This window comes from Rissa tridactyla, chromosome 9 (assembly GCF_028500815.1).
Source record: "Rissa tridactyla isolate bRisTri1 chromosome 9, bRisTri1.patW.cur.20221130, whole genome shotgun sequence".
NCBI lineage: Eukaryota > Metazoa > Chordata > Aves > Charadriiformes > Laridae > Rissa > Rissa tridactyla.
The window spans coordinates 2,266,973-2,294,223 of NC_071474.1; the positions used below are offsets into that span (position 1 = coordinate 2,266,973).

The following is a 27,251-nucleotide window of genomic DNA, read 5'->3' on the forward strand; positions in this document are numbered from 1 at the left end:
TACACGGTGAATCATCATATTGCTGCTGCACGTTGAAATACATCTTTTGTTCAGCAAAGGAAAGGGTAAACGCTTCTCTATAGGACTTCTGCATTTATATCACTCTGGTCCACCGTGAATTGGGAAGAACATCACAGTCAAGTCTTAATGTAATACAATCCTGTTTTAGCCCTTTGTTGGCTAGATTCATTTACAGGGTGAGTACATTTGGTATCTCTCCCAAAACTGTGAGGGCTCTCCAGCATCTCAAACCATTGAAATTTGCAGTAAAACAAATTAAGAGAACTGCATCCCCTGCGCCACATAAAAGTATGTCATTATTGTGATTCAGAGTTAGCTTCAGTCAGCCTCTGGAAAAGATTTACAAGATCTGAATGCAATGATTCACCATTAAGTATTTTCATGTTGGTTAGAACTGATTTGGCAAGGTATTTATTGTTTGAAAACATAACAATAGTCTCAGCTAACTTTCAGGCTACAAAAGATGAAAATTTGCCTAGATGCAGAGGGCCAGCACCACGACTACTTCACTTCCAGCTAATCTTCTGCTTAAAACAACAGTTGCAATTCACCAAAAGGTACATTCAGCTTCACTTTAACGATACTATATCGTACCAGAAGAGAAGGGAAGGGCACCTATATTTTTTGGTTAATCTCATCATGCCTTCATCAGGCTGTGCAAGAAAGATGATCAAGTCATCGATGGTTTGAATTAACTGTTCTTATAGGAAAAAAACCAACTGCTCCAAGCAGGGGGAATTTCTTTCATGGGACTGTCTTTGAATCGAGGAAGTCTCCTGAGAGCTTACTGCTCCATCTGTCAAGGTTTCTGACGGGAGCTCACTTGTTTGCGGCCAGCTCAGGCCAGCATGAAAAAGGCTACGTGAACATACGCTTCCACCACCGCCAGACCAGGGCTACCTGTCCCTTCTCCCAGACCAGACCAAGACAACCTCATTTTACTGGTCAAGATACTACCATTAACACAGGCGTTTCTACTCAACTTACACACTCTAGGTTATCTTTCCGATAAACAATCATCCGTTTTTATAAAGTCATTGAAATTAACGTTCCTTAAAACACCTGATGAGCCCTAAGCTGAAAAAAACCAACCTTTTTCCCGAATCAAAACTGACCTTGTCCTGACCTGTCCTGCAGAAAGCGCGGGTTCTCCTGAAGGACTGTATTCACCACCACATTCTCTTTGAACCGCTTCATTTTAATGAGACTTTCTCCTGCTTGAAACTATGTTTATGAGAAACCTTTCTAAACGCCCTAGCGAACACTTAAATCCAAAGACTCTGTTTAATCACACAGGGAGAGACTCAAACCGTCCTGCAAATATTTCTGCAAAGATTGTGCGAGGCCATTAACCAGCTCAAACCTTGAATCTGCACAATGCCATTTCAACCCTAATAACAGCCCGCTCTATCCTGGCCTCTGAAGGTGCAATACAGAAATATCGTCATCTTCAGTCCCAGAGGTGCGGAAAGGATGCCGAGGCATCCACGGACCAGGCCCTACTTCTTACTCTCACTGGAGTTTTATTCGAGGGTTTTAAGACTGTCAGGTGGTTTGTACAGAGGCTCTTTAACCAAACTGAACGCAGTAAGAACAAACCCATTCTAAATACAGCCAACAAATTTAGCAATAGTTAAAAGCATGCATATATCAAAGAGTAGACAAAGACTCCGTTAAAATATTTTGCCGTTAGATTTCATTTGATTCTTGCAACGTGCACATGAAAACAACGGATATTTGCATACCTCCATGAAGGAAATCCCTAGACTCCAAACGTCCGAATGAATTCCATACTGTTCTCCTGAAATCCGCTCAGGCTGCAAGGAGACAGAAAGAAACATCGTGAGCCCAGCAAACAAACCTAGCAAACAAAATCCAAAAAAGCTAGCCCAGGGCAAACAAAGCAACTGAGAAAATGCAAAGAAGCTTAAAGCTCACCAGCTAACCTGGCAGAGAGCAAATCCGCTCTTCAAACGTGACTCACTCATTTCTTTTTGCCTCTTCTGCAAGAGCAAAGGTCTCGGTTACGCTCAGCCTTGTGGCCACGCATTGCCACGCGCCTTGAAAAGCTGGCCTTGGCATTTGTGTTTGGGCTGTTGTAGCCAACAAAAAAAGCCGATGGCTTGCACGTGCGCAGCGAAGCGCGAGGTCAAGTTGTGCGAGGCCAGTGGTTCACGCATCTACCGCTACGCCCAGGCACGGCAGCAAAACCCACTCCTAATGTTGAGTCAAGGGGTTGGGGAGGAGCCATGGCTTAAAAAGCAAAGTTATCGAAGCAAAAAGAATCAATGAAGTCACATGCCAGCAATTTTATTTGACATAGTTTTTAATTTCATTTTTGACCTATAGAAAAAAAGACTTCACTCAAAACTATTAATAGCAAGTTTAATGCCTCATGAAATAGAATGCTGTAAAATATACCTGCTAGTTTTTACTTGAAAGCTACAGTTTAAGCATTTCCAAGGTCAAGTACAGCATGAAATGTAACAATAAAAGGCTCCATGAGACTTCTCTCCCCACTGTGCCGTTAATGCACCTGTCTAGCCCAACCACCTACGAAGCACTGGCTGTATTTTTAGTCTTTAATAATCCAGAGACCTTTTTTAGAAAACAAACTCCCAAATTAGCGCCAGCCCAATGTGTTTTCGGCTGTTTACTCTGCACTGCTAATCCCAGGTCAAGTGCTTTTATCGCAGCATGAATGTTAAGTAAAAACCAGAGTGCTGCCCACGTTATCTTTGAGGATAGCCGTCCACAAGTGCCATAACCTAAAAAACCACCCCAGAATGTAACTGGAACAGAATCTTTTTGACTGAGCCTCATTTATTTTGAGCTGAACACTGACCCAAAAATCTTACTTGTTTTTTTTTTTTAAAGTGCGTTAAGGCAAGTCTTCATTAAGTGTAGTTAGCCTAAATCAGCATATCTTAGAAATGTTTGCAACAGCGTCACGTAGGGATACGATTTTTAAGCATCCTTTTATACTGACAAAGATCTTCATAAAGATGAGGATCTCCGATGAGACCCTGGCCTTTCCGCAGCCCCCAGATCAGATTCGTAATTCAAACTGAGCAATAGTAAATTGTTTACTCTTTCGTTACAACAGCTCAGGGTTTAAACAGCAACCTCACATTTCGAAATTATAAACTCTTAGAAAACAGCGGCAAGCAAAGCATTTGAACATTGAAACAAAAAGCCTACTCGCATGAAATAAAGAGTATGGAAAAGCAGATGAAAACAACACATGCATAAAGTAAAGTGTGCTACGCAGAGACCATCCTTAAGGATACGCAGCTCAAAAATGTTTTCTCTTAAAAATTTCTCCAACTGGTTACTCTTTTCATCCAAAATTTTGTTATATATATAGTGGTAATAAAATGATTTTACAGAAAATGTATTTCCGTTGGAAATTTTAGTTTCTCAATAAAAAAAAAAAAAAGAAAGCTTTTTTTCTTGTTTACTTTAAACAGAAACCTCAATTTTTTTAAATGTTTTCGAATTCACTCCCAGTCTGCCAACAGGCAGGCAAAGCAAAGCTTATGACCTGCGTCATTTTTTGATGACTAGACTATAAATTTGATGACAACGAATGACTCATTCAGAAAGCAAAATAATTTTAACACATGAAATCAGATCAGATATGATTTAACTTAAACTTCTCTTTTTCAATTAATAGATGAACGTATCACATTCATCCATAAACAACAAGAAAAAGAAAGTAATTTACTTAATGTACAACTGGGAAAGAAAACAGTAATCTTGATTTGTACACTAAAAGCATAATACAATCCAATTCTCAAACCTGCTTAAAACCACTCTAAGAGTAACAGCTGAGTTGGAAAAGTTGATTAATTTGAAGCTGTTTATTTGTCCGATTTGCAATATTCCAGTTCTTTCAGCACATGGAGGCATAGAAATCAGCAGGCTTACTAGCAAATGTGGTAATACACAAGACCCTATTTTTCTCCCTTTTCTTTTTTTTTTTCTTTTTTTTTAAAAAAAAAAACATTTTTCTGCACGCAATATTCTGATGACACAGGATAGCCCAAGTCTTTCTAGGATGGTGACACGAGTGTTTCAGGAGCCCCGTAATGAGAATACCTTGACTAGAAAAGCACTTAGCAAATAAATGGACACCCTGGCCTGCTTTCTTCTTGCAAGAAACTAAGAAAAAATACCTGAAAGCGATTAAAGGTCATGGATTTCTCTCTCCTCTTTTCTGAGGTTTGAAAAATGCAAGTATCAACCACTTTGTATTGTCTGACACTTTTTTTTTTTTAAAAAAAAGCTGAATACTTTTTTTTTTTCCTCATTAATATGACGACATAAGTAGTTTGCTAAAAGAATTCTAAAGGCCAAAAATAAAAGACAACAGTTAATATACTGCTCTGAAATGAAACATTTAGGTTTTCACATCTGTTAAATGGAGAACTAAAATTAATCAACTTGATCTAATGGAAAATACATGCTAACTTTTGTAGTTTACTTTCAGACCAGCTCTCGCCACCACATTCATCCCAAAGGCACGGACACCCCCTGCCAATTGTCAGGGCAGGCAGAACTGCTACACCCAAACCTCCCACCCTCGCCGACAGCAGCGGCGCTCCTCCAAACGACACATCTTCAGGAACGTGTTACTCTGATTTAAAAGCGATGGGGATTTCTGGTTTAATGCACAGAAAAAGGAGAAAAGTAGTCTCACCATTACAAGCACTCAGATGAAAATTTAAATATAAGTGAAACGTACTGATGACTTGACATGCATGCTATTAGCGTTACACAACATGCAATTTAATGCCCTAATATTTTGAGCCCAATATTTTTAGCTTCAAATTTACACGGCGCTTCTCATGGGAAACGCCCCCACAGGTGGCGAGGCATCACCACGTCCATGAGCCGTCTGCACGTGTCCAAATGCTCTGCTAAACCGCAGGCTGGGAATTCCCAAAGCGCAGACAGTATCGGACTGTCAGCGGTCGGCAAAGAGCCACAGGCTATCAGTGGAAAACTGTTTTTTTTAACGTTGAACTGGCTCTCTTCTTTGTTCCCAGTTGTCACAATGCACTAAAGGCAACTAAAAATACACAAAAGAAACACTTTTCCAATATTACTCTTCCCTATCAGCAAGAAGCGCAGTGGGCACAGAGCTGGTGGGTGAGCACGGAGCGGGTCCGTGAGACAGCAAAGGGGAGTTGTTTTGGGGCACACGCAATTCAGACACGGCTTATGCCGGGGACAGGGAGAGATGAAGTTTGAGAATTGATTTAGAATATACGCTGCGTTACACGGAACAAGACTGTGAACAAATACTTCTATTTAAATGTTATTCCTGCATAAATCCACTTACCGCCATATAAGCATTTGTTCCAACATACGTCTTGGCTATAGAATTCACCAGCTATCAGACAAAACAGTCTGTTAGAACAATATAAAGATAATGTGGAAATAAAATGGGCAATTATTCCTCATTTAACCTACAATCATCATTCCCATAAATCAACTAAAAATTATGTAAAAGGGAACAAATTTATCTGCAAAGGCATTAAAAATGATTAAATCTCTCTTTTGTTCGGAATGAGAGTTCCAATTTAAACAAGCACTGCATTACAGTTTATGGCAGATAACCTTAAACAATTCTGTTAAACAGGATGCTTATCGCTTTAGTACCCCAAACTAGTCTGATATAAAAAGTCAATTTGAAGTAGGATTGAGCGCACTCATTTTTCAGTCAGCTGGCTCAAGACGTGAATAAAGCCACATTCATCACTTGAATGCAACGAGCACTAAATACGCTGGAGGGACAACAGACTCTGACAACTTATAATACGAGGCTGACCTTCTCTTTGGTCCTCGTGTTTGGCTGAGAGTAAAGGTGCTGAAATTCAAATCAACATCACAGCAAGCTCATGGGTCACTATCAGAGAAGTCCTCCAGGGAGGCCCAAAATGGAAATTAATTAAAATTTGTGCTGCACATTGTAAAAGCCCACCACTATTGTTACTCCCAATATTAATTTTTATTGTGGGCCAGTTGGGCTCCCCAGACACATCTCTCGTTCTGCCCTCCCTTTTGTCTGGCCAAAACGCTTTCATATCAAAGCTGCATATCAATGAAGATTGCTATTCGTAAGTAGTAATTACAATATCAGCAGTTTTTACTGTCATTAAACAATGAACAATCATATTCAGATGAAGAAAAGTCGCCCAGAGATTAAAAATGAATAGGGCTGTCCCAGCAGAGGGGAGGGAGCTGTGGGGCTGGCTGTCTGGCAGCCAGGTGATTTTGACGTTAGAAGGAGAGGGGGCAGAGATCTACAGGGGGAATTACCTGCGTGCTAACCCCGAAGTCACACAGCTTCACCTGGCCCCGCGTGTTCACCAGCATATTAGACGGCTTCACATCTGTTGAGGGAACAAAACTCTATGATCTATATTATCCTAGATACGCATCGCATGTACAGACATCGCTGTGAATATCGGCACGACAGATTTTAATAGGAAATATTTCAAAGATTTATTTCAAATGCAACCTCTGGTTTGTACCAGTTCGCAGCACACGTGACATTATTTCCGCACCTCTCAAATACTAATAATCCATGTCATTAAACCTGCAGGTGACACCAGTCTGGGAGGGACAGCAAGTGCACTGGAGGATAGGTCCTAGAATTCAAAGTGGTCTTGACAAACTGGAAAAATCACATTTAAATATATGACGAAATTCAATAGGGACAAACAGAAGCACTGCATTTAGGCAGAGATTAATCAACTGCATAAATATAGAATTAAACTGCCTGCAGTGCAGGCTGGAGTAGGTCTGCAAGAAGAGATGTGTAGATTACGGCACGAAGTGGAAATGACAGAGCGGGAACCACTCAGTGCACAATTCAGGAACAAGCCGAAAGCGATGGTGCGAAGAGCGAAGGCTGTTTGAGTATGGGGGGATAGATAGCCGGCTGACCTCTTCAGGTCCATCCCAGCCCTGCGACTTCGTATTCTCAACGCTGCAATTAACCCTGCCTCCCCCTTCTCTAACAGCCCTCGCTTAATTCCACCTAGTGACAAAAGCAGCATTTAATATTCTATAAAAATTGCAAACACAAAGTATCCCACGCAAACACCTGCGGAGAGGAACACAGGCAAAACACAAACCCACAGGCACGTTTGAGCCTCCTTCGCCCCAGGAAGGTGCACGGTGCAGTTTTGCCCTCGTGCACACCATTTTTCAAAGCCACTGGCTTCCACCTCCATGGCTTCTACGGCATGAAACGGCTCCCATCGCACGGCTTGAGAGCTTTTGGAGGTTGACTGCCAGCAATGCCTTAAACTGATCACTAATCCCGCTCCAGCAAATAAAACATCAATGTACATCGTAAAGCCAGGTTGTCGGTGTAAAAATCTTACTGCTGACCCCCTCTGATGCCAAAAGAAGTCGGTATACTTCTCTTGCATGCCGTAAAATCGACGCACAATAAACTGCTGAGCATCCAGCCTGACTGTAGTGCCAGAAACACCGAGCATCTTTCTGTTCCAGGAATGCCAGTCGGAAAGCATAATGTGCTGGCTTAAACTTGGGAAGATTAGAGGCACAGTGGCTTTGCCTAATCGCTGCTTTCTTCTGTCAAAATGGATTAAAAGCAATAGCTTGTCTCTCTGCCTTCTTTAAAAGTGAACACTAGTTGGGTGCAGATGGATGAAACCCAACAAGAAAAGAACCTAATTTTGTTTATCATTAAGTTTGCCTTTGTTTAGCAGATGTTTTCTGGTACCACAGTAGCTTGCTTAATTTGTCTCTGTAATGCAGAAATGTATAACCTCAATTAACAAGCTGATTAAATGCTTTCCTATAATTGAGCTAAAAATCCAGTTTAAAAAAGGGGAGCATTCAATATTACGTTGTATAGCTTAAGTGGATCTGTATGTTTTAAGTTAGGTATCAATACTGCCAATACATTTTGCAATTTCCCCCCAAAGCCAAACGAAAAACCAGCCACGAGCGTCTCCATCACGTTTCAGCACCGACAGACCCAGTTTGCGCATCGCGATCTCCATTTCATCTCCAGGAACTCAATCCGCGTGCTGCATTTTTGAGGGACTTTCACCTATTCGCCCGCCTCAGGTGAGGCGACAACACGCCACTACAGAGCAATCCACGCAGTCACAAGATTTCCCATATAATTCCCAACCACATTTTAGGAATGTGTTTTCTAACTAAAACTTCAGGGAAACCCAAATATTTGCTTATGGCGACCTGCGAAGCCGCAGGCTCCTCTCCAGCGTCGAGTGACTTTGCTAAATCTAACGCACCGTGCGGAGTCCATCAGCAGGCTCTACCCCGAATCCCAAGAACGGTAAGTTCCACAGTAATCCTGTTTAACCTTCTTTCTAAAAATATGGCAGCCAATAGAGCCACCTCGTTACCAGGCTCGCGCTTAATTGTAACGAACTAAAGAGCAGATGCAATTACACACAGAGAAAACACTGCCGTCGTGCAGCACGAACCCAGTTGTTTACAATACTAATACTTTTAAAAGAAAACTGCAGCATAACAAGAGGCTCTTCCTTTTAATTCCAAAGAATGTCACAAGTATAATTAACAACCAAACAGACAAGAAAAACATTTTGGTGCAGTACCGCTGGAAACAGGTTTGTGGGATCAAGACCGGATCAACTGCATCATTTTTTTAACAATGCAAGAATCCCGTCACTGAGCGGAATGAAGGGTCTGGGAAGGCAGAAGGAAGCTCTAAGCATGAAGCGCTACGACGTCACGGAAACCTCAGGCACCATGCACGTAGCCAAATTTTCTTTCTGTAAAGACTCAACCACGTACAAGTCATGAGCTCAGAGGACGAGGCAGGGTGGTCTCCAGCTGAAGGGCACTTGGAGAAGGGCAACGGAGCTGGTGCGGGGCCTGGAGCACAAGTCCTGTGAGGAGCGGCTGAGGGAGCTGGGGGTGTTCAGCCTGGAGAAAAGGGGGCTGAGGGGAGACCTTCTCGCTCTCTACAGCTCCCTGAAAGGAGGGGGTAGCCAGGGGGGGTCGGGCTCTTCTCCCAAGGAACAGGCCATGGGACAAGAGGGAACGGCCTCAAGTTGTGCCAGGGGACGTTTAGGATGGATATTAGGAAAAATTTCTGCACTGAAAGGGTTGTCAAGCCTTGGAACTGGCTGCCCAGGGCAGTGGTGGAGTCGCCATCCCCGGAGGGATTTAAAACACAGGCAGACGTAGTTCTTAGATGTATGGTTTAGTGATGGTTTTTGTCAGAGTTGGGTTGAAGGTTGGACTTGAAGATTTGAAAGGTCCCTTCGAACCCCGGCAGTTCTATGATTCTAAGGGCAGCCCACAAGTCCTTGTTGCCTTACACAACCCACCAGAGGAAACCACCACACCACATCTATGCCCTGTCCCACCAGGGCTGCCCAGCTCCCACCAAGGAGCCAAGGTTCTACCCAGCCATCGCCGTGTATCGCTGGGGATCTGCAGACCCCATCTCCCCTTCCCTGCTCCCACGTTGGATGTGATGCTAAGTCGATATAATCAAAAAAAGACATCTGTCATTCATTAAGCGTTACTTGATCCTGAAATCCTTGAACAAACAAAACTTAAATAAATAAATAAAAGAAAATCCTAAAAGAAAAAAAGCAATTAGCCCATCAGCCCATTAAGAGAAGCTTATGCAGGTTGGGGACTCTACCGAGCAAGCTGCAGCCAAACAGGCACTGCTAAGAAGAAACGCTATCTGTCCTTGCAGCGGGATTTAGCTAGCACTGCAAATGGGGGAATTTAAGCAAATATTTGCTATGCATTCCGATGGTTGCATTGGTTTCCCTCAAGAAAAAAGGAATTGACAATCCTAGACAAAAATGTCACTTCACCGAATATCTCACATTGAAAGCCGGGGAGAAAAATCACCCAATCAGTAAATTAGCCTTTTTGTTTCATAAACCGCTTCAGTTAATGGGTTAAACATTTTTTGTTTTTGGAAAACAAATGTGCATAAATAATGTTCTGCACCATCTGCTTGTGATTAATATTACTGTTTAGAAGTGAAAGAATTTAAACAAGAGCCAAAAGGGGTCATTATGCTCCCATTACCAGTGCTTGCTTAATACAAATGATTTCTATGAAGCATCATTATAGAGGATGAACAAGTCCTCTTTCTGATATATCTGCCCAAGTCCTTTCACCTCTCTGCAGATAAATGGGACCTCCAAGCTCTTACTTACCAGTAAACAGAACTGTCAGAGGTTCAGCTTTTTGAACACCAAGGATTTCAGTCATCTTGTTTTATTGAAAAGCAAACAGATTAATGACTGTGGGAAAGAAACACCAGATTTTTAAAAGCTGTCTCTTGACTTCTTCTGTCTTTTAAAAATATAAAACCGCAAGACGCCAGGTTCAAGGGAGACAAGAGATACGAACGCACAATTTTAGCTGCAGACGGCTCACAGAACATTACTGCGAACAAAGTGAAGCTGCTGGAAGAATGAAAATATTTTCTCGCCATAATGACCTCATCAGCACGCTTTTCGCAGAGGCCAGGATTATTCTTTTCAAATAAACCGAAGTGGTCCACGAATGTGCATGTGTGTGTTCAGCTACACACATGGACACACGGAGGTATGTATGTACACGTGTACACACACGCCCCGGTGTTTTCGTCTGTGCTTCATTAAATGTGGCACTAAGTCGCTTCAGTTCTCACAAAGCTAGCAAAGCAGGGGGAAATATCCAAATGCACATCTTTGGTGAAATCCTCCGCAAACGACAGTCCTGCTGAGACAACGGGAACGCTCACCCTCCATATTGCACCAGCGCCTGTCCCTACCAACCAGCACTCCTCCGCTCAGGTTAGCTTACGCCAAAACAAAGGAAGATTTGAATATCTTCCTATGGGAATGTTTCGGGAAGAAAGAGATGGTCTGGAGTGATGCACAAACCTCCCTTCTGCCGTAGACAGACACACAACCATCGGACAGTCCAGGAAGATCTCCAGATCATCGACTCTGCACAACCTCGCACATCACAAACCAGAAAACACTTCCAAAACTCCGATCCAAATTTAAAACCTAGTCAAAAACCAATATCCCCAAACCACACAACATACGCTGGCCCCCGGTGCACGGTCAGGCGTACAAATACAGCTCAGTACAATTAAACACAAGCGGGTAACATTTATTTCATACATTGCTTTTAATAAGGAGGTGTGAACAGAGAAAAAAAATACCAGATAAAATGCACACGGTCTATACTTATTCTTGAACTTAACAGATTTTGGTTTGTCTTTATACAAACTTTGACTTTGTACATGATTAGACTTGTTTAATTGCTAATTCTGTTTTAAATCTAAGTTAATTTCTCATTACCCTTCCATTTTTACTTCTTATCCTCTGGGGAAAAGAGCACACTTATCATTGGGACATTCTCACATCTTCCAAAGAAGTGGTGTAGGTGTTAATCTTATGTTTATGTTTGATGTGGGTGTGATGACTATGACTACAGCTTTGGGTTTATTAATATGCATGGCTATCACCTCATTAGTTGCAAGGTTTGTTTTGAAGTTAAGCTGTAATATTTGCTGAAATGTCTGATCTGGAATAAAAGACTGGCTCATTGTTTGTTTCCTTTGCTTTATTCCATGCTCTACTCACAAACTGCTGGTTGCCGCGCTGCCTTACACAGCTTCTTCACGATGACTGCTTCTCTTCTCCACCTTCGTTATCACCACGGTGGAAATTCTTGACTTCTTAGCCTACGCGAGCCTTCCTGCATGGTCTGCTTTACGTGCGGCAGCAAGGCAGTCAGGGTGACACTGTCTTTCGTGTACCTCCGACACTTTAAAACCAGTCGAGAGCTGAGGGAGATTACTGGGAGAAACAGGCATCTTCCTTGCTTTGTATTACTCTGCATCCATTTTTAAGATATAGAAGTACGCACACATGTTCTGTATCTTAAAAATGGGTACAGAGTAATACTGAAAACCAGTCCCTTGAGGAAACTCTGCTGGATGCTGGAACGCCAGTTGTCCCCTCCATGGCATTTTGCAGTGCTGTTCTCACCTTGGTCAGTCCAAGGCCAGAAACATCTGAAGTGCGATGAAAAATCAGTTTCTGCGCTTTTCTTTAGACCGTAGCAAGGACCGTACATAATTCATCAAAAACTCAGAGCTGCTCTTCAATCAAGGCAATGAAACCCATGCAGAAAGGGAGACTCATTTTTACCGAGAAAGCAAAAATCGCACCCAGGTTCTAAATTTACAGCAGAAGAGCAACAAAATGCTAGTTATAGTATTCATCCCTGACCACAATGCTCTCTCCAAATCACTTCCAGTAGGTGGCCAGAATCTTTAATGAAAAAATTCAAAATGAAAAAAAATTTTCAAATCTGCTTTTTCTTTTTGAGCGTTACTGGCAAAGACCACGTAGCCTATACAGAGTGACACCCAGCCATGGACGTTCCAGCTGCTTTTGCTTTTATATTTATTCCGACAATCGCTGTGGCAGCTCTGGCATCTAGTCTGCTCACCCTCTTCCTGAGAACGGATGGAGCTGATAAATCTCTGCGTCTGGCAACATCCAGGCTAGTAGGTGAAATGTTTAAACCATCATCAGACACGAAGCCTCCTTGGTAACCTGTATCCGCACCAAGCTGGCCATGGACTCTGGGTTATTTCTGTTCTTTTAATCCAGCCTAAGGTCAAATACACCAGCAGCCTTAGCATTTCACACCCCCTCTAATCAGGGGTAACAAAGCCTGTGCTGTCACATCAGAGCGATCTCCCAGCGAGGAGATGCTGTGAGACCAAGGAGGAATTGAAGCCGATGTCCCGTTGCACAGCTGCTCGCTGGGCCATTACACAAAGGAAGGATCAGTCACTTCCTCCACTACAAGCTCTCCGCAAAAGCCTGAGGACAGTCGGAGCCTAAGCTCTAAGGAGGGGCAGGACCTCAATACCTACCGGGAACTAGCGTTTCCCATTCGCTTGTTCTCCCCACTCAGCGCAGAGATTTCTGGATGACTCCAGAGGTGCCCGACGCCTTGCACCGTTCGCAGCAGGACGCTGGAGGCCGAACCCAGGCACTGCTCACCACCTCGCCAGACCCTCGCACCTACCTCCTCTCAGCCACGCCAGAACTAGGCACCACCCCAGAAGAAGTGTCCTTACCTATTTGGTTTGCAACTTAAAATTTTCTACGTGTCTCTCTACTTTACTCTTCTCTTTCAATCACAAATGATGGCGGTTACTGCACGCTCCAACTGTGCACACGGATGGAGCAGATGGGTTAAATTAAACAGTATTGTTAGCAACATTAGGAACCAGAGCAGTTACTTTCAGACACTTTAGAAACATTACAAATGTAATGAGTTTCTCTTTTTTTTCTTTTGGGGTTGGTGGGGGTGGGGGGTTAGGGGGAAAGGCTTCTTTGTTCTTTCAACAGCATTTTCCACTGTTTCCAGAACTGACATTGTTTTTGAAAGTTCTAGTATACCTGAATTAACTTACCGCAACAGATAAGTTTTTAACAAAATGTAACATTAAAAAGCAAGAAATGAATGACAAGTTTAAAAAAATACAGATTAGCTTCAGGAAGGAGAATAAGCAGCAAAACCCAAAAATGGCTTATGTCCAAGCAGGTTTGAAGTTTCTTTAACTATTCATGACCACGTTAGAGGACAGCGGACCACAGTTTTAGAGATCTGAGACCAGCAACGCTTGTGGCCGTCACGTGAGATTTCTGAAGCACGTAAGAAAATTAATTATCTATATTCTATTTTCAATACTAGTCAAACATCTGATTTTCCTTGCTGATTTTTCTACTGGGCACCTGTTTGTAACTCTAAGCTTCTAAATCTCTATAAAATTCATTTCCTTCTTTAGTCTTTGTCTTCGTAGGGGAGGAGGGAGGGCAATAAAAGGGAAAAGCAGTAAAAATATTTTATCAGAAAATCTGCAAAGCTAATGAGTAAGATTCATTCTGCATTACTCCACTGGAATAAAACCAGATGTTAGCATGGTCTACTGTCTCTAGAAAGTGTTGTTAAAATAAAATAATACGTTATTTCATTGCAAAACAGAAAACATCTGTTACTCACCTCTGTGTAAAATCTTTAGACTCCATAAATAGGTAAGGCCTTTCACAACCTGAATTTAAAAAAGAAAAAGCAACATCACATATTAAAGATTCCTGGTAAGAAACACTACGCACCTCAGCTGGCGTGAGGCACTAAAGATCCGAGTTCCAGCGAAGAACGGAGCCAGGACCACAAAAGGGGGAGACAAAGCGTCCCTTCCAAAGAGCTGCCGGACCCACATGAACCCCTGCAGACCAACAGGTTCTTTCAGAACACAGGAATAAGCTTCTTCCCAGGATCGGTAAGCTGAAGTCAGTTGAGCTTATACTGAAACCCTTTAGGCATTTCAATGTATTTTTAATTCATCTATCTTCGTTGGGGTGTCAAAAATCATGAAAGACAAAGTACGTAATGATCTGTCTTCTTACAACAAAAGCGACACGGTGAAATCAAAGGCCAGATAACAACAAAACCTCTATAGCTTCTTCCACTTCATCCTCCTTTTCCCTTTCTTTCCATTCGGTGCATCTGTACTTTTTCCTCCTTTACTTCCCATGCTTTTACTTACTCAATGCGAATGCCGGACATTTCTTCTTGAACCGTGCAAACTGTCTTATTCATTACACTCCTCATCCTGGACCAAACACCAAACACAAACCTTACTGTATTCCATAGCCCCAGAAGATACCATTGGCACCCCTAAAAGATAAGAACTGGGGCAGACTTTGGCCTGCTATTTCAGAACTTGCTCCTTCCACTAGCTAAACTGTTAAAAGCAAATTTAAAAACCTCTCACTCCAGTACTACATTGGAGTGCCTTACCTATGGGATGCATTGTAATGAAAATTCGTAGGAGACGCATTTGTAGTATGAACGCAGGTACCTTTCCCAAAACAACAACCCGTGACACCTCCTTACACTGAATCCGTACGTACAGCTCTTTCAGATCTGGCAAGACCACCGCGGGATCCAACTGCTACTCTGTTTATTTTCTATGCACAATATCATCATCCTCGCCCCAAATTCAACAAGCCGTTCAGTCAACTCGCTAAGAAAGCGGTTGGACACTACAAGTTACCCTCTCTGCAGATTTTGTTTCTGTGAAGTAATTAATCCCCAATACTTCTTGCATTTTTCACGCTGTAATTTTTTCCCTAGATTTACTACTTTTACAAGCCCAGAGAACTAACAAGACTTAACACGCTTATTGCTACTTCTGCCTCCTTTTTACCCAAAGCACCTCTGCCGTCTCAGTCAGCTTTTTCAGTAGAGCAAATCTTTTTTACAAAGTTTCCATCTATGAGATGACATCTCATTCATTTTCTGGAGATGCTCTTTGTGCATCTCCAGACCAATAAAGCATTTCCGATGTTTGCAAAGTTGTTCTCAGAGAACACAATTACATTCTTTTCATTGTCCGAACAGACCAAAATGAAATTACTTCTGTTGCAGTGGTCAAGCAGAAGTGATCAAAATACTACACAGCCCCAAAGCAGATAGCACAGTAATTGTCAGCCTTCCTATTGGATTAGAAAAATAATTTTAAAATTTATGCTGTCACCAAAAACAATGTCAGTGGAATCCGAATCTCTTTTGTAAAGCAAATAATGATTTTGGATCCCCAGTAAATTACTCCAGGTGGCAATTCCTCCGTGGTAAACTCGCACTCCGTACCCAACCATCTCACGGCCTCAGATGGTAATTACCTGTAACAAAAGGCCTTAGTCAAATTCTGCATGCCCAGCGGTGTGGCCTTGTTCACGTTAGCCTTTCAAAAAGCAAAACAGGGGAATTCTACTTACGCGGCATTTTGACATAAGAAGAAGAAAAAAAAATAATAATATTGATGCAAAAATAAAGGGAGTGCAATATTTCAGGCTTCCTCCATTGCTGAAAGTGATTCTGAGAATAGTAAGCTGCTTTGATTATTAAATGTATATTTAGACTATTTAAAATATTTTAAATTGTTATGAAATTATTTAATTCATGTTAAAGCATGCATTCATAGAAAAAAGGAAACGTTTCCTACGGGAAAGACATCAACATCTGTGAGTTATTAAACAGCTTTATTATGGAATGTGCTGAATAAGCAGTTATAAAAGACATGATATTTAAAAAACTCTCACATTCAGATCCTCTCGGCATCAGTGTACAAAGAAATTAAAAGAGTTTTTCCCTTTATCCTGGGCTGCAAATATGCACACACGAGCCCCCAAAATGGACTAACCTAGCGTAAAGTACCGTGATTCACTTACCTTGCATTTGCCTATTAGGGAAAGACTCTTAAGTATTAAATATTATTCTAAAACGGTGCTGGAAGAGAGTATCTTTTGATTGAACATCTAGCAGGAATTATTGGTATTCAGTAAAGTAGGTTTTACAACAATGACTTGACAAAGCCTTGACACAAAAAGTACTTCTACCTGCTGTCAATCACTCACTCTCTTGACAGTTCAAGTGCACATCCTTTCAGGGAGAACTTCAATCAACATTAGCACTCAAAATACAGTGCACAATGTCACCGCGTCAGAAATTGAAGTGAAAATAAATGTGTGAAGTGGCAATCAAAGGTAGAACAGGTTTTACATCGGCAGACCCGAGTACGTACACATCGGTGTGGAAACAGGAGCGACCACAGCATCACTTTGGGGTTCCCAAGATAAACTTTCCCTTTGGAAAAACACACCAGCCCTTCACACAAATAAAGAACACAAGGAAGAAGAGAGATTCCCCCTTCTCGCTGACACTGTCTCATACAGGAAACCAGGATGAATTTTATGACAAAGTCAGAGATCCCTCCAGCTTCTTGGGGACCCATGTCTCAGACAACTCTACCTCTCTCCCACCGCTTGGTCCTGTCCCTGGAAAAACAGTGCTTCTCCCCAAATGCTTTCCTCCTTTAAGGATTTCTTTTCATTGCCTTGCTTTATTTTCAGCATTCCGTCTGTCAGCCTCAAACCTCCCCTCCGCCCTTTACTCAAAAAAATAACCAAGAGAGAAGAATATCGCACCTGACAATAGATTCCTGATATTTCAGCCTGAAAGCCAATTGTCCACCACAATTAGTGGCGATCACTTCTTCAACGGGAAACGGGTAACAAGAACGCAGAAGAACACTACGATGTAAAGACTACATATACTCTACGTGACCCTGTGGCAACCAGTTTAATTCTCAGCAGATAAGGTCTCACATCAGAAAAAAATACAGTGGCAGTTGCCATGATCAGAAAATGCCCGATTGTCTCCGCAGACAAAACTCTCCTCTGGTTCCTGCCAAATCATGAGAAAGTGTGATTGGGAGGGGAGCGTACAAGAGAGCAAGACCATTCATGCCCATTAAGCAGTGCATTGCAGGTATCTGAGAAGCATTTGTAGTGGTATTTCAAGGAAATGAGTAGCAACATAGTCCCATCCTTGTGGCTACAGAAGTCAGGGTTGTCAGGAAAGAGATGCCTCTCTCAGGTAGCTCAGCCCCAGTCTGTGGAGATCAAAGAGTGCAAGGAAAGGACCCTGGGTACGACTCGGTGTTTAATTGAGTAAGTAAAGCACAGGGACACCATGCTCCCTTTGCCATGCCGTGTTGAGCAGACACAGAACTTGTTCTAGACCAGCTGGAATTTCCTGCGCCTTTCATGCTCATTGCTGTGAGTAGGACAATTGTTTTCAAGGGTTGTCAGCCCACCGCTTTTCATGATGATTGAATTTGTAAAACAGGAAAGGAAGCAAGAAAATCACCAAGTCGGAGCGAGAGGAATGCTGGGATGCTGCTAAATGTCTCTACCTGCCTGCATCATTTTCCTCTGGAAATGCTTGTACTTAAAAACTTCTACAAATACAACAAAAAGGTATTCTAATTAACAGATGTGCAGGTCACACATATTATTAAGCAGCTTCAATAGACCAATGCATTGTACATGTCTCAGGAGAATAAAAGACAAATGACTCAAGTGTACACGGTGCAAGAAAGGCAGAAAGAAAACATACAGACTGGAAAAAGAACAAAAAGAGAGACTATGGGCGCTCAGATTTTGTCCACAAAATCCATGCATGCGAGCTCTCGCTTTTGTTTGACATTCTCCTTCTCCTCAGCACACGAACAGAAATCCTCCAGGCTTTGGGTAATCTTCACAAGCTGTTCGGGGTGGGGATTACGGTGTCTGTGTACAGCAGCACTTGGCAAAAAAGGTGCCCCAACCCACAAAACGGGCTGCTGGGCTCTACTGAAATGTCAGACACCAAGATGCAGGGTAGCCATTTGTGAAGACTTAAAGGAGCCATTCCTGCTGCCACTGATAAATTATAGGGAAAACAAAGGCTTTCACTGCCTCCTTCCAACAAGTCTACCATGCCAATTGAGCAAAAAACCAGCACCAGAGCAGAGGAAGCTGCCAGTGCCGGTTCAGCCTCAGCGCACACCTTCTGTTACGGAGAAGCAGGAGAAAGGGACGAGTTCCTTCTCTGAAGGCTCCTTTGTTCACCTCTTCTCTGACCCCCTGCACCGCAGCGGGCATGGTACAGGTTGCTAAAGCAGCAAACAAAATAACTAGGAAAAGTTAAATATCAGCTCACCGTCCATGTCAGGGAGTCATGCTCACTAACTAACAGATTTGTAAAAAGATGACCCTGCAGGTGAACAAAAAAACGTATATAAAGACATAAAAGATGGGGCTGCAGGACCACCGTTATGGATAAGTGAAAAATTGGAAGAGAACACCTGCAGAATACCAAGCCAAGTGGGCTACGGAGGATGGGGGAGAGGAGAGACAAAAACAAGTAAGGAAACAATACGGTAAGTTAGTGTGGATGTATTAAATACACAATATGAAGCGAGATAAGGAAAAGGAGAAGGAAGAAGCATCCGAAGAAATGCTTGAAGGTCCATCCCAGTATTATTACACTATACACATGCTATTTAGCATCAGGAATACGAGGACACTGTGAGCAACTTATCATTCATTGCTCCATAGGAAAGAAAAGATGAAACGTTTTTACTCTGAACTAAAGGTGAAAAGCATTCAAATTCCATAAGAAACGCCTAAGCTATATAATGAGCAGATTTGAAGCTACTTAGAGGAAACAGCATCAGAGAAAGATGTTCATCACCCTGGGCAGGCCACACAAATTAAGAGAAAGTAGAGCTGTGAATTACAATGAACAGAGACTAAATAGCTGCCTGTGTTGGATTAAAGGATTTAAATTGTCAGCTTGATGTATAATGAATGTGAAAACCCAGCACTTAATTAAATGGCACATGATAGAATAACTTTGTTATGCTTTAAACCGCTTAAGTTATCAAAGTATTCCTTATATTTAGCAATTGTTTAGCAGCATCTCTCTCCCTTGTGAGATCCACTAAGGCATTGGTCATTTACCCTGTGTTCAGCTGTGGCAAAGTACACAACTTTTTTTTTTTGTTGTTGTTGTTGCTCTGTAGTCTGAGTTTTCAATCACAGCTGGTGAATTTCTAGCAACGCAGTCGCTGAATGCTGCGGAGACACAATGATGGGCTACCAGGTGCTCTGAGGATCCCACTGCCAACTCCTTGTTCCCAAACTGAGTCGACACCGGGGACTGATAGCTCTTCCTAGATCACCCCTCCCATAAAATCACTGTTAGGTCTTCAGCCGTGCCCGCTCACGCATGAAGGGTCCCAGCACAGGGGTGAGAGCGCAGCCTGTCCCCAGGCAGCCGTTGTCAGGCCTGGCTTGTGCCAAGTAAAAACTACAACCTCCTCCTTATTTGCCTTAACGAGTACATCTGCCACAGGGGACGACCGCAAATGCGTTCTGCCATTGCATTTTGGTAACAGGAACCGACTTAACTTTTTCAACCTGGGAAGCAAATCTAATTGAGGTACTTTGTACAGAACGAGGACAATTAGAACGGAAATTACACATGAGAATCAGCAGAAGCAGCAGACAAGGGATCACCATAAGGGCAAGGACAGGGCTTCTGAATCACTTTTTGAAGAAACCATATAGCACAGAAGGACTTAAAGGCTAAATAAAGGCGATTAAGTGGACTGCTCTATCCTACAAGGGCTGATACAAAGAAACACGGCCACAGAGTTCTCCAGAAAATTCATAGTTTTGTTTTTTTTTTTTCTTATCTCATTCAGTTTATCCCATCCATTCACACTTCGTGAGCCTCCAGCAACTCCTGTGCTGGTCACTCAGAAGGAAGGCTTCCTTAACCCCGCTGTCCTTGTGCACACAGGATGGTTAGGAAGAGCATGAGATAGGAAGGACCCTCCCTTTTACACAGACACGCAGAGGACACGGGTCCTGGAGATGACTCAGTGTCCCAAAGGGCCAGGTGCACACTCAAATCAGAGATGTGTTACACGCACAATCAAAAACTGGAAAACAAAAAGTAAAAAAAGTACTTACAGCCACTGCTATTCTTCCGAGGACATGTTCTGGAATTTTTCTATAAACATCCAAAGAACCCCCTGCAGGGACAAACAAAACGTGCTTAGGTAACGCAAAATGAAACACTGCCCTAGATTTGAAGTCACAAGGGTTTTCTAGGCCCTGGTTATTAATAAAAACACCATCAATGATGTAACAACAAGCGTGTCAGAAATAACTGACCTTAAAAACCTACCAAACTCTGAATAAACACATGAAAGAGTACTCAGGTCTCTCCTCACCCACATTACTTATTTTTGCTTGCAGCATTAATACTAAAACTCCTTTTAGAAAACCTCCCAGTCACAGGACAGAACATCAAAACTGGAGAACTCAAAACCACCAGGCTTGGAGTAACTTCTCAGGAATAACAGCGTCATCCCAAAAAGCAACAGTAGACTTCAAAATCTCAAGTTTCCTAACCTTGTCCCCAAAACCCGGCGCTAACATTACATGGTATCCCATACAATCCTTAAAGCCAGCTTCCTCCCCATGATCAAACCAGTGGAAGTTTGGTTGAGCATTGTGGACTGTGTCCACACCGATGGCTAAAAATGAAAGACAAGGAGCTCCTGGGCAAGCAGGTAAGTTTTGCCAGTAAACTCCAGCATGGGACAAAAGTAATTGTCTGGCATAATCCTGCGCAGCCAGCGTCCTGGTTTGAGGACAAAACCACGCCAGCCAGCATCGTGCATTTGTGGGGAAAGCGAGAAACCCAAGTCCCTCTAATGGCCCTACAGACATTCCCAAGGGACTGGGGAGGATTCTTTCCCTTGTCTTCTGCAAAGCAGATTCATGACCAAACCAGCCTTCAAAATGTCCCTGGGGTGAAATACAAATTCTTCAGCAAGACCGGAAATTTAAAATTGAGAATTAAAAATATCCAAGTGTAATGGAAGAAAAAAAATAAATAAAGGATAAGCAAATTCCCATTAGCTTGCAACAATGTGTTGTCTCATTCAAGGCTTAAGGCTCTCAGAAGCGCTCAGCACTGATCTAACTGTGCTCTCAGCGTAGCGTGTGGATTTTACTGATGACACCACTGGGAAAAGTCAGGCCAATACTCAGCAATTAAGAAAACTACACCTTGTACATTCCTTATGGTTCATTTTTTAAAAGTAGGAAGTCATTCATTCTGAAATGCTGCAATCCAAAGAAGTCACAAGGTCCTTATATTCCAGTCTTCAGCCTTAACTGTACAACAGCTCTTATTTACGCTATACTACTTATTCTATTGATGGGGGTTTTGTGGTAGTTGTTGGTTTTTTCCCCCTTGTTTTCCTCATGATCTCTACTGTCAGAAATACGGCGTTTGTCTTCACTGATGTTGCTCTGATTCCAGGTCATTGAAACTACTCTTTGTTCATTAAGTGTAATCTTTCGACTCACATTGTCCATATTGCCTGTGGATTATAATGAACCTCAGTTTTAAAAGTTAAATACTATTTAATAGAAATAAGAGGATGAAGCATCACAGAAACCAACTGCTCATTACAACAGCCAAACAGAAGGCAATCATACGGCCGGTGGTTCCTGCTAATGCTTATAACTCATCCTTAAATTTTGGACAAATAGAAGACCTATTTTCATACAGCAAACTGCTAAGTCTTGCTATTGGAGACGTCACTAAAGGTAGTGCTGTTTGAAAAATGAAGGAAAGTATCTTTTTGCAAACAATCGGGGAAACCTGCCATTCTTCTATGGAGAAAAAATTCTGTAGCAGACAACAGTTCCAAATCTAAATATATAATGTTGGCTCCCAGATCTATGCGTAGACATCTAGGTACAGTCTGATAACCTGCACCTCGCCCTGCTTTTAAGGGGAATTTAGTGGGTGCTCAGCAGTTTCAAGGAAAAGAGGCGACACCGTAAGTAAAAGGCAACAGTACATTTCACCATCTTTCTTTACAAGAACATAATCTTTATTACCAATATAAAAGGGCAAAGACTAGAAAGCCTCATTTCATTTCTCCGTCGATCTTTAAGATCAGCTGGCAGGTGGGAGGGTGATCCAGGTCAGTTCCACCTCAGTATTTTGATATTTTCAGACTTGGAGTTATTTGGCTTTTTCCTGCTTGCAGCTGCCAGGAAAGACCCACTGTGGTACTATACGTGCACCCCTAAGCCAGGAGTATCCCAAAAGACGCAGATCCACCTCTATCTCGGTAATCTCAAAAGGAAACACCTATGTTTTGTAATATGGTACAGGATATAACTGGGCAAAGAGAGTCACGGGATATGGATTTAGAAAATGTTATAGACTGGCCTAAGGCAGTCAAAAGGGTTAAAAATTTGCCAAGGTTAAAGCTGTTTATCTGCAGGATGAGAAAGTATTTTTTTTATTATCTTTACCTGCATCCCTACACATAAAAATTAAAGGTCTGGAGGAGGGGGGGAAAAGGCAAGGTCCCTTTATTTGCATTTTGTTCTTCCTTTAAATGATTGCTGTTGCTTTCTGCCAGAAGGAGCGCACAACATGAGGCAGACCAGAGGTCATCTCCAGTATAATTCCAAGTAATTTGTGCATGGTCAGTAAACACCATCGTTGGGCAACATCATGAAGGATGCGTACCCTAAAGGCTTAAATATTTTCAAACAAGAATTCAGAACTGCAAGCATTTATGTCCATCATTTAAAAAAAAAAAATAAATTTGGAATTAGCAAGAGCATACATACTCCAGGCAGATGCATGTTTTGGCATGAGCAGATGCTTCCTTACTGCATGTGGCTACTGCTTAGCACAGGCTTGTGAGTCTGAGTGCAATTGCAAGGACAGAACAGAGAAATGGCTTATAGTCACACAGCATGAGAACAGCAAAGGATTTCACTCGTGGGCTTTGCTGACTAAATGTAAGGCTCTTTCATCAAGTATGGAAAATCTGAGAGAATACTCACACTTGGAAATGGGGCACAGAGATCAGTGGGACAGAGGTAATAAGTGTAAAAAGAGAGAAATAACAGTAATAACAGACCATTTTAACAGGGAGAAAACAAAATGCACCATAAAACCCTAAAGGGCTTTATTCGTGGTCCCTATCAGAAAGAAAGAAGCTACTCAACGATGCTTAACGGTACACTTTTGGCTTTGGAAATTTTTCCTGCCAGAAAGCCCTCCCTCCACAGTAAATTATTTGTGAGAGCCTTACTTCTTTATATCCAGCTTAACCCAACCTCTGTGAAAAACCTGGATAGGGCATAAAACGCTGGCTCATAAGGAAATCCTGGAGAGAGTAACACACTATTGCTTGTAACAACATGACGTTAAAAGTTGAACGCTGCGAAGGGGCTTCTTGCGCACGAGACACAAGGGGACTGCATTGGTCGTGAGACACGCTCTCAACGTTGATACACAGAGGGCAGCAATGATTATAAATTGCTGTAATCAGTACACTTTTCCTGCCTTTTCTCCAAGAATGCTACGCAGTACAAGATTTCCAAGCAAAGCACTAATACATCTCCATAATGACAGCGGCATCAGACTGTGGGGAAGGGGACACTGTTGGTCTGAAGATTGGCATTGGGGGAAACAGGAGTACACCCAAAAAGAAACTCAGCGCGGCACTGCTAAACAGCTGCGTTAGAAAATAATTCCTTCTCTTGCAATTAAGAGACGATTTCCACTGAAAACACATAGGACATTGGGTTAATAGATTTCTTTAAAAGAAAATCTGTTTTGGCTATCAAAACAGTAAAAGTGAGGAACAGCTGTTTTGTCAGCGAGGACAGATTGTATGGAAGACTCAAATATCAAACCACAAATTAAGCTAGCATTTATTTCTCTTCTATTTACATTTTCAATAAAAGTAAGCGAAGTTACACTCAGGAAAATACAGCGTACCACGGAGAATATAACACCATCTCAATGCTAACCCATTTTTTTTAAAAAAAACCACCTACCTGCAAAGTTATTAATACTTTACATTTTCAAGTCATACTACTGCATTTTGCTCCATTCTGGAAAAGCACATCTTTTGTTGTGATTCTCCCATTTACATGCTTAGCAATTAAAAGCACAACACTAGATACGCAACTCACCATCCATGAACTCTGTACACAATGAAATTCTGTTTTCTACAAAAAAAGCACCATAAAATCCTATGATATACGATGAGTCACACTGGAAAAAGAAGAGAAAAAAAAAAAGAGAAGCCTGTTTTAAAATTTGCTGTAAGAAGATTATAAGGAAGAATAATCAAAATGAGAAAATTTATATACCTTATAAAGAATTTCTAACTCCGACATTATCTGCTTCTGGAGTTCCAGTGTTATATCTAAGGGTATGACCTAAAATACAAACAATGGACGTATGTTTAGCACTGACAGAAAAAGTAAGTGAATGATTCAAAATTAACGAAAAAGTGTATTGGTTATCCTTAAGTGAGGAAAGGAAAGAGAGGAATAGGTGGTGAGAATATTTTAACAGAGCGATGGGCAAAGGAAGAAAACGGAAATGAAAGGACAGAGTTATTTACTTTTAAAAGTCAGCTACGAGTTAACTAAGTTAAACAGCCAATTTTATCCAGGAAATGTCACAAGGCTTGTGGTTTAAGGACTTGACGAGGAGACGAGTCCGAAGCTGAAGACAAGCCCCACACGTAATGTGAAGCGCAGGCTGGGTAGAGCTGCAGGTTGGTCAACTCAGAGTTGCTGCTCAGTCACCCAAGGTGCCACCACCCCCCAGGTCCTGCTCGGCACAGCCCCCTCCGCCTCTGCCCGGCACCCGTTCTCCTCGCTACAGACACGTCTTGCAAAAAAGCCTGGAGGGCCGTGGCCCCGGCAGGCCTTGCTGAACGGCCCATGTTCGCTCTCGGGGCTAAGTACGTACTGCAGTATTGGAAGGATCTCTGGATGTCTCAGTGGCGCCCTAAAGGAGCGTCTCTAACCACCACTCTTACAGTTTCATTCATATTTACCCCCTTTTTTACATAAATTCCTAACATTGCATGAAACATGGAAAACGGATAAATATACAGGAAAAAATGCAGATGGGAGCAGATGGTCCAGACGCTTAGGTACGCGTCACCAAAGCATTCCTCAAAACAACCACAAAAAACCTGACTCCGAGCGCTCAGCCGCTCACTGTCACGCTTTTCTCCCGCTCCCTCCGTCTATGTCCTCGTTGTTCACCATTTTGGGCCAGGCTGCTAACCAGGACTAACGTACCGAGCGCTGCAGTGAAGGTGGGGTGCAGTGACTGGAGTTTATAGGTTTTCCGGATTTTCAAGACAGACCCTCTTAATACGGACGCTGGTTCCGACAGAACCAGCACTGAAAGTCAATTTGAACAGACAATTCTTTGCCATGATTACTCGAAGACTTGCACGCTCAGTTGCTAAGTACTACTACATAAACCAAAATGGACTCCAAATGCATTTTGCCAAGCTCAGTGTGCTACCACGCGATATTTCACAGTTTAATACTTTAAGCTAAAGGGAAACAAAATCTAGTTAGTTTGCAGAATTAGCAGAATAGATATTATAGGCTGCACATACTGCTGACGAAACAAAATACAAAGAGACCATTTCCAAACACACGCATTTTACAGTATCAAAATCTGTCTAAAAGAAAAAACGGTAACCTGTTTCTATCAAGAGTTTGCTTTAGGGTTATTTATAAAAGCTGTCAGTAAACTGAATTGTAAGTGTAATACAGGGCTGCCAAGAAACGTTTAACACACTTGTCTAGATCAATAATCATTTGCCAACAATATTCACTTACATTTTTCCAGCGTGAAAAACTTAAAATAATTTGCCGGAGTACCATCAGTTTAACCCACTGAATATTAAGAGAATTTAATCTTGTCAACAGTATAAAATTAAAATTTTACCTCACTAAATTCTACTCAACAGTGAGAAATTTCCCTGCCTCGGTCACTGTGAAGGCTCCGGCGCCCTGAACGATGACTAGTTAGCACGATCAGCGTCAGATACATCACCGACATCCAATCAGCCAAGACCTGGCATGAAGAAAGGTCTCCGGCTGATTTGCATTAACTATAATTACATACAGACCCTGCATCCTAATAGTGAGGATAACCTGGAAAAGCAGAGCAACCCTCTTTACAAGCGTTCAGGATACTGCAGAGTAGAGCACGTACAGAAACGTACCGCACTGGTACGGTAAGCGTACGTCACCACAAAGTAAATTAGGAGAGATCACCATCTCACTTTCTCCGGATAACTATTGTACAGAAGTGTTTTCGTCCATCTTAACACTTGTGGCTTGTGTGCCTTAGAACATCAGAGAGACACCCATCCGATGGCAAGGTTGGAAGAACCTTATGTTATTTACAGCATTGAAATGGGGGCAGAAAGGGGAAATAAAAAAAAATAAAAATCAAATACCTATACAGCACTGCCTTAATCTGCTCTTGTACTCTCCATGGTCATACTCCTTTTGTATAAAATTTCTAAGCGTATTTAGAAAATGAAGTTTGTATGGGTGAAACAACTTTTAGGAATATGTGAGGCAAACGTGTTAAGCATGGGCTGGAACAGCATTAAAGCAAGAAACCCACCCCCCCCCAACCCCTCCTCAAACCCATTGCTGCCAAGGACAAAGCTGTGAACAAGGATTTGGCTGCAACGTCCACAACTGTGGTAAGGAACACAGGTTCCTTCCTTTTGAAAGGTAAGGAGGTAAGGAACCTCCACAGGTTCCACAACACAGGTAAGGAAATGAGATGGAACATCAGACAAATGGCACCTTTGGAAAGAACTTTGTCGTAAAAAAAAAAAAAAAAAAAAAAAA

At 42.1% G+C, this 27,251-nt stretch overlaps 1 protein-coding gene across 7 annotated transcripts in view; it reads right to left on the bottom strand.

Moving 5' to 3' along the window:
- MAP2K5 (mitogen-activated protein kinase kinase 5) overlaps positions 1–27,251 on the bottom strand; it is a 141,443-nt gene that overhangs the window by 64,352 nt on the left and 49,840 nt on the right. For 5 of the 7 annotated variants that reach the window (XM_054213672.1, XM_054213669.1, XM_054213673.1 and 2 more), the window contains 7 exons: positions 24,717–24,785; positions 24,537–24,618; positions 20,481–20,542; positions 14,113–14,161; positions 6,349–6,422; positions 5,369–5,419; positions 1,767–1,838 (listed from right to left, as the gene is read on the bottom strand). In XM_054213672.1, the coding sequence (XP_054069647.1) occupies positions 1,767–1,838; positions 5,369–5,419; positions 6,349–6,422; positions 14,113–14,161; positions 20,481–20,542; positions 24,537–24,618; positions 24,717–24,785 (459 nt within the window). The remainder of the gene's footprint in view (positions 1–1,766; positions 1,839–5,368; positions 5,420–6,348; positions 6,423–14,112; positions 14,162–20,480; positions 20,543–24,536; positions 24,619–24,716; positions 24,786–27,251) is intronic. The other 2 variants (XM_054213674.1, XM_054213670.1) reach the window with 1 other exon arrangement.